Source organism: Rhipicephalus sanguineus, chromosome 10 (genome assembly GCF_013339695.2).
Source record: "Rhipicephalus sanguineus isolate Rsan-2018 chromosome 10, BIME_Rsan_1.4, whole genome shotgun sequence".
NCBI classification, from domain to species: Eukaryota; Metazoa; Arthropoda; class Arachnida; order Ixodida; family Ixodidae; genus Rhipicephalus; species Rhipicephalus sanguineus.
This window is the reverse complement of record NC_051185.1, coordinates 8,550,564-8,564,988: the sequence shown is the minus strand read 5'-3', so window position 1 is coordinate 8,564,988 and position 14,425 is coordinate 8,550,564. Positions and strand designations below refer to the sequence as shown.

The 14,425-nt window shown below is 44.0% G+C and overlaps 1 protein-coding gene across 2 annotated transcripts in view; it reads left to right on the top strand.

The window, feature by feature from the left end:
* The window catches only part of LOC119406966 (mRNA-decapping enzyme 1B), a 35,582-nt gene extending 21,942 nt beyond the window's left edge, over nucleotides 1-13,640 (top strand). For both annotated transcript variants that reach the window (XM_049419737.1, XM_037673782.1), the window contains one exon: nucleotides 103-13,640. In XM_049419737.1, the coding sequence (XP_049275694.1) occupies nucleotides 103-216 (114 nt within the window). In that variant the 3' untranslated portion in view covers nucleotides 217-13,640. The remainder of the gene's footprint in view (nucleotides 1-102) is intronic.
* Nucleotides 13,641-14,425: the final 785 nt, after the last annotated feature.

Here is a 14,425-nt window from a genome sequence, read left to right as displayed (position 1 = left end):
ATTCGAGAAGCAGTAAGCTTTCATTGAATTTCTTCGACGATTACCTGGAAAAGTGTTGCAGGGCCCATTTAAAACATTTCTCCACGTTTGCTCATTCCACAGACGGACGACAGTTTCTTGGTGAAGCTGCACGAGGCGTACGTAGGGAGTCTGAAGAGCCGGTTCAACCTCGACACGCGGACTGGCAACGGCTCGTCCACGGGAGGCCTCTTGTGAAAGCGAACCTTGCAGAGCCGTGCTCGCACGGCTCTTGTCGTACTCTACGAAGAGTCCGTGGCAGCTCCCGGTTCGGCCACCTCATCTTCCACAGGAGATGCCGTGAGCCGGTGTTTGGAGGTGCTTCTAGGGACAAGTGCCGAGCACGCGTTTCAGCCGCACATTGTCGGATGCGCTCAAGGAGGCGACAACGGACACTCGCCGTACCTCGCCGTAACATTGTGAGCATGCACTGTCTAGCTGGCAGAAGACATTAATTGTGCCTTGAGGTGGCACGGTGCTTCTGCCACTACTGACACTTCACGAGTGCAGCTATACGAAGGTGTTTAGCGTAGGGATCAACTTGGGGTCGGGAGTTTGAATTGTTGTGTTTTTGTGGCCCTTATGCCTTTATTGCAGCTCTGTGGGAGGTGTGTGCCGCATCGCCGCTGTTTCAAGTGCTGAGACATCGTGCAGGTGTGTGCTTGGTGCGCCTACGCTTACCCCCGTGTTCACAAATGTGCTTCAATCTTACAGGTCAACTCGACTTTTCGCGAGTCACCTTCGCCATCTGCTCAAAATGAACGATGTGAAGGGTTGGCTCGTTGCGTTTCACTGCAGGAATCTCCAAGAAGTTTTACTTAATGTGCAGTGTGCTTTTCTCGTCAAGTGACGGCACTGTCCGAATTGCGAGATGAGACCCGTTTGTGAATACGGAGGCCAGTGTCAGATCATGCATAGTGTAGTCAAATTTTCTTTAGCGTCATGTGTTGTTGGCTCTCGACACACACGAATCTTTTACAAAGACTGATTGGTCGCCTTCATTTGTAATAGCAAAGAGCAAGTCATTGGTGCGACTTCGTTAGGGCTACCAGCTTGCTGCATCCCTGATCATGGCCGACACAATGACAGGGTTGCACAAAATATAACATTGTGCTTTAAAGTACTGCCACTATCCACTGAAGCAGCAAGCCTTGGTGTGCCTTTGCAGTTTCTTTTTGCATACAAAAAGCACTTCAGAGGCACTCCAATGCCATTGGCAACTCCCGGCGACATATCTTTTTACCGTCGTAAGCATACATGTGATGTGCAAGTTTCAACTTGCGCATGCCATACTAAATTTATTTATCTTGACGATTGCTTATGTTCTTAAGAGCAGAAAGCTTCTTTGTCTGGCATGATGTTTATTTAAAATAGGAATCAATCTGATTTGACAGAATCACCGTACAACCTCGGCAGGCACCTCCAACAGAGCTGCAAATCAAGGAGCGTATCATTGACTTCTATTTTATTTTATTTTTTGCGTCTTTCGTTTTTAAACACATTGCTGTCACCATGCTATATCATGTGAAACATAATAGCGTGCTGGTTTTCCTGCCTCTGCAGCTTATTGCTGATTGTTCGCTGATGTAGGATGGATCGCAGCAGTGTTGTCTGGTGCTGCAGAGCAGAGGTGTTTTTAAGCTTTCTTCAATTTGTTTTAACTCTGCTGAGCCTTGTTTTAAAAGCTGTTCAGGCGATTTACATGGCTTGCACAGCATCTGCATAGTCAATAGGCTGGTAGCAGTGAATCCACGCTTTCTTGTGCTGTGATTCTTCGCAGGCTGGCACACTTGCTTTCTGTTTGCATGCACACATTTGGCATTAAATTAGGGCTTAGTAATTTCATTACACAGCTATTCAAGTAGGGATTGCAGGAACCCTGGGATAACAGTTTCGTGCATTTGGCCATTCCTCGCATTGATCTTTAAGGCATTGTCAAGGGGTCACATTTAGGTGAGGAAAAGAGAATGTGGCGAGTTCATTATTGCCTTAGAGTGAGGGAACATGTAAGTGGTCTCCTTAGAGGCTTTGGCAAGCACGTAGGAAAGGACTGGGTTTGACCATAACTTGTTAAGCAAGGGGGTGAACCGGGCAAGTTCAAGCTTGCAAACATTACAAATGGCTCAAGTGAAGGCAACAAAATGGATGACCAGTGTCATGTTCTTGATGCGTTTGGGCTGCTTTGAGAGCCCGGAAAGGAGCCTTGCTATTAAATCTCATCGTCATGCCTTGGAATTGCTCAGGGCGAGGTGCAATCAACCCGGTGCAACTGGTGTCAGTGCGAAAACTTGGTGCAATCGGAATAACGGCTAAAGTCCGGCCTCGGTAGCGTTACTTGTAAAGCGCGGGTGAAGGCGAAGTTTGCGTGATGCAGACAGCTTTTGACTTGAGCCTGCGCAATTCAGTTGCCAGAGGAGTCTGGCAAATGAAACGCCACAGAAGTAGAGGCCACGTATTGCTTGGTGCAGAACACAGTTTCGCCGAAGACCATTTTGAACCAACCAGTCTTTTCAGTGCCTATGCATGTGCACTTGGCTTTGAAAGTCGAAGGCTTTCAGGTCATCATCAAAGAGTTGAGCTACCCCGCACTTGAAAATCCACTGGGAATTATGCATGGAACATTTTGCTTCATTATGGCCATGTGTCTTTGAGGTCTCAAGCCCATGAACAAAAGGATTGGTTCCTTCTTTTCACATGCACATCTTAACATTGCCCATCCTGGAGTCCCAGCTTTCTTTCGAAAACATTACGCCTTTGAGAAGCAAGCTTACTCCAGACATGGAGCTCATGATCTTATCTTTGACTGCCATCAGCTGCTGTTTCATTTTAATTCATTGTTCATTTCAATTTTTCTGCACTGAAGCATTGACCCCCTTCCTTAACGAGCTTGTTGAGAAGGCAAGTTTCACGATCTTAACTTCCACCTCTGTTCTGCAGCACGGCAGGTTCTGCAGCCAGGCAGGTTCTTCCTCGTCTCATACGGTATTCTTTCATATGCAACCGTACCGGCGCATATCATTCTTGGCATTCTTCATCTGCTTGAATGAAAAACTGCTTTCTTGTGTCACTTTTATCTTGTCATTGCATCACTTTCATGTTCAAAAGTTTTTTTTTTTTTATCATCAGCCTGCCCCTGCTTCAGTTTAGATGGGGGCATACTTCTAGTGTCGTTCTCTAATCTTCTGTGTCAAAACGATCTTCAAGAGGTGAAAAGCGGTAAACGTTTTGAGCAACGAGTGTTGTTTCTCTGAGCCGCTGTGTGTCTGTACATGTTTCGTCTAGAATGGTGTTTAGTGTGTCACGTGCACGCCACCTCTGTCTCAAAGCAAGATTACAGAATCCTCTCCGTGTTTTAGATTGAGGCAGCGTGTGCGCAAGGGTGAAAATGTAGCGGGTGAAAATGCGCGAGATGTTGAAACCAAGCTGGTATATCATTCTTCTAGTGGTGCTGTTTGGTATTGCTTTCTCTTTTAGCACTAACTAGGCCTTTTTGTGGTGTGAGCGGAAGGAATTTTATTTTAGAAGTTTTGCTACTTTCGACTGCTTGTCCCTATGCTCAATGGAAAGCTCAAATCCAGAGGCCATGAGCATTATGTTGTTGACAACACTTCTGACCGTCCCCTTTCACGTGGCACTTAGTTACACAGGTAGTTGTGAGAAAGCTGCGATCTTTGCAACATTAGCTTTCAGGAGAATGGTCCACAAATTTCGGAAGTTACTTTTTTGAAGACCATTTGTCAGGCAGTCTTACGGTTAGGACAGTGTGGTAGGTGCATGGCAGTTCTGGCAAATGATCAGCACCTGCTTGGGCTATTCACTCTTATCAGGCCACTCAACTGTTCTTCACAATTGCACCTGGCATTTTAACACTTCATGGACGATGTTCCAGCATTGTATGACCCCTGCTTGAAAATTAGGCCTCAAGCTTTCCGTCTTGTTCATAAGTGGTTGGACGAGTGAGGCATATCCAACAAGCAGTAACGGTTTTGAGTAGCTGTTTGTGGCGTTAAGCTCTTCACTTTTTCGTTTGACGCTTGGAGATGACGCGGTCTAACAGGGTGTGTGAATAGGTGATGCGTACATTTGCACGCAAATACCGAGAGGCAAGATGCCCACTTTGATCCTCTCCCTTCTTTTGCAATGTAGACCAGCGCACTTCAAGCACACCCCTGCCTTCTGTCTTGAGGACAGTACGTCTTGTGGGGTTTGCATTTCTCGGCGTTTCTTTCGTTTTCGGCTGTTTGGCACTGTTTGCCGGCGCTACTGAGGCAGAGAGAGACATCCTGGCAGGCTTGCTAAAGCTAGTCTTGGCTCGTTATAGCCACCTCATTAATGCAGCAATTAATGGGTGAGAATGAGGGTTGCAGTGCAAACAAAGTAAAACGGTGCTACATGCGTGTTCATGTGTGGCTATAGCTCGCGTTCCATTTCTTTCGTCTTGGAACTTCTTATGTTGTGCATGTTACGTTACGTGTAGGCGAGAAAGAAGTGTTGGAAGCGTAGGAGTGGTTTGGATGACTTGCCTCGTAATTGTACTGCTCTGTTTACATGACCCTCCAGTTTTCTTTTGTCACAGTGGACGGATACCACTTGTATGCGTACACTCCCGTGTGTGAAACTCGCGCTGGTTTACGTCACACACGCGGCAGTGTGTGTTTTTGTACGTGGTGTAATTAATGTACAGTGTACATAGTGTGGTGTCTGTGTGTGTTTGTGTGTATGTACATGTTCACTCCATCCAGTAGATGCTGGATCTCTCACAAGCAGCAAACTGAGAGGAAAGTGCAGGTTGCCCTTTTTTATATGTGGCTCTGCTGTCATGGACAGACTGTGCTGTTTTTCGCGATAATGGGCTTACAACTTTAATGGCGGTCCTATGACATCTCATACCATAGGCCCATGCTTTTTAAGTAAACATGCACCCTTGAGTGTGTAAGTTTACACCTTCAAGTCAGCAAAACTTACACCCTAGAAGGCACATGTTTTGCCAACTCTTCAGAAATGCACATTGTTTACAGTGTAAGTTCATCACAGCAGTGATCATCATCAGTCTTACATGCATTTGAAATGTTACACACTGTACTTTGTCATAAGTAACACCATAAACATCTAAGTATTACGTAGTGCTCTTCACAGGTAATTAGTAGGCACATCTGATTAATGATTAGGGTATATATTTCCCATTCTTTTGAGTTTAAAATGTGTGTAGAGCGTAAAGGAGAGTAAACGGTCGTCGTAGGCAATTGTAAACTTTGTTTTTTTCTACAGCCAATAATTTTCTGCCATCATAGTGAAACTCTGGAAAGAGTATTTCAGTCTAACAAGTACCAGGCAGGCAGGATTAAAAAGAGATGTACACAAAAGGGATCATACTCATTGCTCGGAGAAAAAGTCACATCCTAAAGATTATGACACTTCTAAGTGCGTTCAGTGAAGACAGTTTTCAAATTGAGATTATCCCTCTGTATCAGTTGTTCTGTAAATGACTTGTTCAGCAGAACTTGGTGCATAGGTAGAGAGGACATGCACACAAATGCGGAGTATGTGATACCATCATGAGAGATTGCTGCAGTGTGTTCTCTATAGCATACCTCGATTAGTGCTTATTGGGCTGGGTGTTGTGTTTCTGCCACTGTATCCACATAGTCGCTTAGTGACTACAAAGCAAGGCAGGTGACTTAATGGTACAACATTCCTGCTTGAGTTGTAAAGTGTGCTTCTTTCTGTCATACCAGCCTTGTGGAATTTAGCATTGTAACAACTTCAGAGCAGTAGACTGCAATTCACCCAGTCTTCGTCTTTGCCGATTTTAGTACAGCGCCATACTAGTTGTACATAAACAAGCACAAAGCACTTCACAGTGCAAGTCCACTGTGCCTCATGATGCTGATTGGCTAGTCATTGCTCAAGTGACATTAGCATTAGAGTAAGTTGCTGAATTATGAAACGAATATTAGTCCTGTCCTAGTAGAGTCCAATAATTGGTGCACTGCTGTCAAAATTTGACAAGGGTAGGAATTGGAGTTGCTGGTGTGACATATGTCGGGTAAAGTGAAAAAAAAAACACATGAACGCAAGGAGAACACGACACATGCTCTAAGGAAAATGTGGAACATGTTCTGCACATTGCATGTGTTGTGTTCTCCATGAGTTTGTTTTTTGCACTTTTTTTTGGCAGGAAGCCATCCATGGCTCTTAAGGGCTGTAGCTTCTTACCTGTTCAGCAGTAGATAGCAAGTGTAGGACAGGCAAACAAAATCTTTTGTTTGTGCATTTCATTTTTCACTGAACAGTACAGGTTTTGTGAGGCTGTGCTGAATTTCAGTGATCCAGTACCACTCTGGATTATTGGTGTGCGTTTCTTCTCCTGGATCGAAATGCTTTACTTGGCAACCTTGAAACCATCGGCATTCTTCAGTCTAGGTGTATGGAAATATTTGAGCTTTCCCAAGAGGCAGGACTAGTGCTGGGTGGTAGCTTGGATGGTGTTGGTAAGACGCACAGGTTTGTGAAACGCACTTTAAAAAGAGATGAGATGAGCATGACTAAGTTGCCGTGTGGCTTATATTATGGAACAGCACGAACAGCAACATGAGTAAACGACCTGCACAGCACTTTTTCTACTCTTTGCGTTGATTTTAGCACTGTTATAGTTGCCTAAACCAGGGAGGGGGGTAGCATTTCCAAATGAGTTCCTCCTCAAGATCCTCGATCAGTGGTAGTCATAATTGTGATATGTGTGCAGCTTCTGGTGCTAAATAATCACATAGTTTTAGGCCAGGGCTTTACTGTCCACCTTGAGCACATAGTGGGGGTTTCTTTGTTTTCATTTTGACCCGTGAGCAGCTTTTCTTTAAACAGGAAGATTGTATGGTACATTGCGGGAAACTTCCAACCACAGGTTCCTGTAAGTTAAGCTCTGTCACATGTTCACATTTTGCATGCTCAAAAGTTGTTTCTCGGAGCTTTATATAACCGGAAGTCATGCGGCTAGCATGGCAGTTCATTTGTCTAACAAATGAAGAGACAGTTTTACCAAAAGGCAGTTTTTTTTTTTTTTTTCATTACTTAGGCTGTAGATCTCCACATAACATCGTAGGGACACCAGTGCGTGTGGCACGTGAACGACAAAGTTGCAAGTCATTTGTGCATATGAGATCATCTCCTGCACATCATTCATTCACTACGAGCTGTATGTAAAAAGCCATCTCCTCAAAATGTGGATGAGCTGCTGCCCATTGCTTTAACCCGAGCTGTCATGAGCCTCGGATAAGTCCATAGATTTCAGTGAGCTGCTTGTGAGACAAAAGATGTGCCATCACCCACCTGTTACACTTTGACGGTCTTGTAGGAACGGGAGTCACATTTGCAGGAGTTGCATATCGAGCTCATTCGGGCGTTACTGGCACTTTTGCGCGTTTCCGCGTGAAGGTGTTGTACATAGCTGCATTGTGAACTACATACTTTTGTATTCCCCATCTTATTTGGAAGCACAGCACATCCTCACTCTCTATTTGTGCATGTTCTTTGGATCGCTCTTATGTATTAAGCCTGCCATCGCATAATTTCATTTTCGCAACAGTTTCTGATCAACATATTGCACGTCCCACTGGCCCTCAAGCATGTCATATATTTTTTTATCTCTTCAGCATTGTCGCAGCTGTATAAGCTTTATCACATGTCTGAGTGGCACCGAGTCTTTCTGAAACTTAACACATTATCCTACCATGTGCAATGCTGTTACATGAGCAGAGAGTATGATCTTTTAAAACGAGCAAGTGTGTGTGCGTGTGTGATGTGATCTGTCTTTTTTTTTTCTTTTGGTGGCACTACGGCCATCACACGTTGTTTCACTGTGAATATGTATATACCTGCTCAAGGACCCATTGCAACCACATTTGCGGGTGGCCTCATGTGTCTACGAGGCAGAGGGGTTGTCACCACGTGGCGTCCTTGATGATGTTCATTTGGTGACTGCAAGATCGCCAGAGACACGAAAGAGCAGCATCAGTTATACGCCTCACAAGTCGGCACAAGTCGCATCAACTGAAGTTGTCGTGTTTGGCGTCGGTAACTGTAGTAGCACGTGGCAACTGCTGCAAGCACAGCTCACCACAGAAGCAAGGGACTTCTCATAGTGTTCTTGAGGCTGTGCTCTGCGGCTCGTGCAAGAAGCGGCAGCGAGCGTTGGATGTTTGCCACGTCTTGACCTCATCGTTCATTTATCAATGCTGCTGTCTTTTCAACGACTGGGACTAGACCTTGTTATCTGGTCACAATGCCGTCACTTTGTTAACTTCCTGCTCCATGCCTGTGGAGTGTGTGGCTATCTGTCTCCTCATTGGCAAGCTGATGGACTTGAGTATGCCACTTCATCATATATTTGTGTGGACTGTGATGTTGCAGCCATGCGCTTACGTTGACGAGACAGCAATGCTTCGTGCATTGAAGAACATCCCTGCCCCATCCCTCCAGCTGTTCCCCGGTGTCAGCTTTCTCGATAGCTACCGAAAACTACTGGCATTTTCAAAGTGTGACTTTGTGTTTGCGGGAACGAAGTGTCATTGTATGTGGCGACTTAGGGGTTACTTTTTTTTGGCTGTGATGACAAAATTTCTCTAGTGGCTACGGCAAAGAGAGCTGCAAGTAGCAGTGATGATACATTGTGTTGTGACTGCATTTTATAGTTTATAGTTCCACTTATGTTGAAAGGAGTGGTTTGCTATCAGTGTTTGTTTTTTTGTTTTGGTCGCACCTATCCATTCATGCTACATGTTTAAAGTCTCACTCTTGTGTGTGGTTGAGCACATTTTGACACAGACCTTTGCCTTGTTTCTAGTGGCAAACAGGTGTACAATGTGTGTCGTTAAAAAGGGGGCACAAATGCCTCTGGGAGAAACAGTAGAGGTGATGTGGGCGTCTTTCACACTGCGTTACCGCAATTTCTCCCGCAAGAAGCGAATGCTGCGACTACACAGGGTAGTCAAGTTCCTGACATTTGAGAGCCTCTGCAGTAGCCAGTGTCAGTTGCAGCTCGTTTCTAGTGAAATAATGAAGATAGATTCCCATGTTGTTTCATATCATTATCAAAATGCTGTAAGAAACAAGTCACATAATTTCCATTTCTTGATCCAGGAATTTGGCTTCTCACAAACACCGTGTACATTGGCTAAAGAGCAGTGTTGGATCATTGAGAGCCAGTGCTTGTCAATGTTGTAGCACTGCTACATTGACGCATACGTGCAGCATCCTACACTGTTGCCCATGCCATCCAACGAATTCGTAGGCTAACAGCATGTCTTGCATATTGTAAATGTGATGTGCACGTCGTGTCAGCTGCATTTCATCCAAGCTGGCATAGACGAATGTGCAGTGGTCAGCACATGCTCCGGCCACTGGACTTTAGGTGGCTTTGCGTTGCGAACAGTGTAACTTTTGACATTGGTACCAGCCAACCTGTCATGCAGTGGTAACAGTTTCACACTTCATCAAAGTTGTGGGTAGGAGGTCGAAGCAGCAAAGTCCAAACCGGTATGTCGCTGCTACCATTTGCTTGAAACCAAAGTTCCTCACCAGAATAACTATCCCGCCAGTCCGTCCCTTATCGGCAGACCTTCATGTTAAACCCTGGGCTTGCTTTCAAGTACACGCTAAACAGGGTTCTTGTTTGTTTGAGAAATGTGGTGCGTTTTTCTTATTACATCAACCGCCGGGGAACTACTTAAAATTGGCTGTTGTCAAGACTGGCTGGCATGTGTTGGAGGCTGCTTGTTGGTAACACATCAGAAAAAAAAAAGGGGGGGAAAAAAAGAAAGAAAAGCCTGTCCAAGCATAATGCGTCCTTTGGATGGCTTGATGCGTCTGACCTTGAACATCAAGACGTACGTCAGCTCCAACATCTTGCAAGTCGTTTCCTTGCAAACTTATTGAAAAGAAACACTTTGTCGGTATGCTCAAAGCTTGGCATGTCGTGCCCTCGTGGGTGAAGTGTTTCTAGCTATTTCTAGTGAGGTATGCACGGCATGCAAAAAAACACTAATGTTCTTGTGCATCTATAGTCAGCATAGTACTGTACTGTTGATCTTTAGTGGTTTCCAGAACGTTTGGATAACTTGTGCATTTTCTTTTCCTTCCATTGTTGTTGCGTTAATGTCACCGCCTTTTTTTTTTTTTTTTTTCATTTGTATCTTTGCAGTTTTGTCACTTTACTAACTTCGTTAAAAGACATTGCACTTTTTCATTCTTGCCACTGAGTTAGCCGTAGGGCTTTCTTCTCCAGAAGTGTGGCAGGCAAACTGTGGTCGAATGACCCAGGAGTGCAAACCAGTATTTTAATTTTTTGGTAGCACCTGAAGTTTGGGTGCTCCCCTGTGATTGGTCAAGGCTCCCAGTTACCACGTGTTCTCACAGACTGGCTATTTCCTGCACCTTAATTGGTATGCAGATTGTGGTAGCAGATGCAGAGATTTTTCTGCACAGCACTTTTCCTTTAGAATTGCTTTCTCTTTTTTTTTAAGCTGGCACTCGTTTCCACATATCAGCACTGCACAAATCGGAAAAATATTAAATTTGTCAGTGCTCCCACACTTAGCAACTGTTGTGCCCGCGATGCTTGCAGCTGAAAGCTTTAACACATGCAGGATTACCATGAGCTCAAACAAACCTGCAAGAGCATATTAGCGGCAGCAAAAAGAGATTGAGATGGACTACAGAATTATCAAAAGGACATCATAGTGTTCAACTGCCATCGGAGCTGGGAGCTTTGACCAATACAGGGTCGCAAGCTATCATGGAGCCATTGTGCTCCAGGGTTGTCAAGATCAAGTATCATGTAGGACCGTGTATCGAGTTATGCGGTCATGACATGATTGTGTGGCTCTTGTTAAAAAGTACATAGGACACTGTCTATAACTACGGCTGCTGTGAAATACCGATACGAAAGATTTGTCATGCAAACTGGGAACAAGTAGAAGACAGGGTAGGACGCCATTAGTATAAACAGAATGGCACCCTATCATGCCTTCTACTTGTTTTTCCCTTGCACTCAGTTCGCACCACAAATGTTTCATTAAAGAACTGCTGTGCTCATTGTCAAGATGTCCAGAGCATTAAGGAGCCAGTAGATGCCCAGTATGTGACCAGTAGTCCCAGACCAGTCTGACCTGTGTGCTTTTGACGAGGAGTTCACATTTGGAGACGTTTCGCTTGCTGGTGACATGCTGCCTGGGGGACCTCATGGTCTACCGTAGCATGTAACCACAGGATGGGGAGGTGTTGTCCAACGTCACGTGCCACCGTGGCAACTTGGTAATCCGGGATCACATGCAACATTGGGCGTGTTTGTGGACTTTGTATGTGTGTAGTGAAGTGAACAGGGATCTCTATTTGTGTTTTAAGGCTGTTGGAAGTCTGTTTTTCACGTTGAGCCCAGAAACTTTTCAACAGAATTTCTCGGATAGTATCGGCAGCTGAAGTTTAAGCTTATCTGCGCTGTAGTAGTTGCTTCAATGCCCATGAAAGTTCCCTCCCTCTTTGTAGCACCCTGTTTTCCACGGTGGCATGTGGCCATGCGGACACTGTGTTGTGATGGCACGAGTTGTTTGCCATCTCAATGTGAGTGCAGGAAGTAGTGTATATGTGTTGTGCTGCTGTTGCCGACAGCTTGATTTGGCACCCAACTTTGTCTGGGCTGATCAGAGGTTAAAAAGTATAATAAATCTATTAGAGCCCTATTGTGAACGTGGAGCATGCAAGTGGAGCGAGAGCAGTGTCTAATAGGACCAAACTGAGTTCGAAAAAATTGCTTTTACTTGCCAAGCCTTACCTGGCAGTGGGCAGCGCTTGCCTTGGCTTCGGTACTGCTTTAAAACCCAATTCATGTGGCCTTGAAACACTCCATCACATCATTCTGGCGGCACCGGTACCAGCCATGAGATGGCATCATCTTATCACAACACACCGGTGACCACAGACCATGCTGTTAACGTCAGCAGTGTGCCATTTTCAAAGGGAAAAGTGGTGAAAAAAAAATAGGTGATGTGAGTGAGTGTTTGACGGCTGCATGAATCGAGCCTAAGCCAAGCTGCAGCCCCGTCTTGTTCTGTCAAGCCCTTGTGCCCTTGTCCAGCTAGGAGTTTAATTGGGGAAAAAAAATTCATTGGGCTGACTCCCCATCTGGTTGGGTCGCAACTTTTTGAGCTTCCGGATCAACAAGTACAAATCTTTGAATGCATGTGTGTTTGGGTACATCAGTGTGTATGCGGGTATCTGTGTATGTTTGTGCCTTTGCAAGCCCAGCATTTTGAGAGATTTTAAAGAAGCAAAACGTTTTGCAGTCCACTTGCAGAATGTGGTTTATGAACAAAGTGTACTGGTCATTCAGCATTTTCTCTATACATTTCTTGCAGCTGTATCCTGTGGCGACTGGTTAGAGGTTGTTTGGCAAAGCTGTTCCCAGGATCGATTTATACTTGGCACTAGAAAGCTGCAGTTGAGGTGGCATTTCACATTGCAGTGTTTTTCCTTGAAATGATTAGATTTTTGCAACAGCTATTCAAGTGATTGCCACCAACTACATTCTGGTAATGCCAGACTGTTTCACGAACTGTTCACTTAGTCATCGTGCGCATAAATGCTAAAACAATGCAAGAAAATCTAATAATACAGCTGCTGCTTGCAACAGTATTTTGCACTCATACGGACCTACTTTGGTCGAACCAGTGAGCACACTGTTTTTTGCACCGGTGATTAATCAGTTGCAGCCCATAGCCATTACATTAAGAAGCAAGAAAAATGCTTCACCATTGTGTGCAGTTGCATTGGTGAAAGAGGTTACTGCAACAAGCTGTAGCTGAAGTTCAGCTTAAAGACGATTGGCACAGTGCAACCAGCTTATTGGTTGTATAGTGACGCAAGTTCGGTCATTCAAGTGCAGCAAGCCATTGTCACTTATGAGCATTTTACCCAACTGTTCTCGCCAGCTGGAAAAACAGATTTTGAAACACTTTTTTGGAACAGCTTCCAAGCACATGAGAGAAAAAAAAAAAGCAAAATGCTAAAAAGATATGATGCAATTGTGAGCATTTGGTAGAGCACTAAATTTTTTTTTTTTTTAGTAATTAGCTCCAGGATAGTCAATAGTTACGATAATGTTGCAATGCTTCTTTTGCTAGTGTGTGTGTGTGTGTATGTGTGTGTGTGTGAATGTATGCGTGTGCAAATAAGACAAAAATCTTTAAAAGGTTATAGACATTCTTTTTTATCATTATTATGTTGACAAATGTATAATTAGTAATCCTCAAGCTGTGGATTATTTTTTATCGGTCATAAGTTTATTTGTGCTGCTGGTGCCAATTCAGATTACAAATATTCAAGGAATTGCTTATTACCCTGTCCACAAGTTCAGTGATTTCCTATGGTTGTTCATTCATGCTTTCCTGGTGTTTAAATTTGTCTTTATTTTACATTCTTATAAGTGAGTGAACGAGAATCTGCATTTGGCACTGTAATCTGGGCTGTTGGAAAAAATTCTATTGGTAACTTAGAAACTGAAAGAAAAAGGATGTTTTATCCCGATACTACAGATATTATTGGTGAAATAAAAAGGAGTATTGGCAAAATGGGATGTTTGTCTTTTATCAAAAAACAACTTTGTAACTTGCAAGCTGCTTAGTGATATTGTTTTTAATCCAACACAGTACACAAAAGAGCATGTGTTTACTAGCGACAGCTTCTATTTTGGGTGGATTGGCACGTCTTGACTATAAGCTAAAGTTCAAAATACGTTGTGGGAAGTGCTAGTTCATATCTTTTGTACCGTCGGTCGCTGTAAGTTGAGAGACATGATTTACACTGCAAATATAAATTTCCACTCTGTTAAGATGCGACGCTTCTAATCTAGTTATCACATGACATATGCCAGGCTTTGCAAAAAACCAATTTTTCACAACTCCTGCGTCTAGCAAACTTTTGTGGCTGACTGCACAGTTGCGTTCAATATGAGCTGAAACGTGCTGTCTATGTTCGATGGGGGCTTCCTTAGACTTTAAGGACATTGTATTGCTGAGCTGAAGGACATGGGTCCGATTCCCAGCACCCATGGCCGCACTTTGACTGTGCCGTAATGCAGAAGCACTCGTGTACGCAACCTGCTTTGCTTGCACATGAACGAACTCCAGATTGTCAGAATTAACATGGTGCCGTCCTCCACGTCCTTTGAAACTCATTCTGAAGTTTCAGGACTTTCAAAGTCTTTATTTTCACCTTTACGAAAGTTGAGGCTGGCTCTTTTTTTTTTTTGTATAGTGAAGAACTAGCTGTAACAGTAGTATATGAAGTAGTTATTGTATTTAGGAAGCATCACTGATTTTTAAAAGAAAGCTGTATGGAGCAAGGGTATTATTACCAC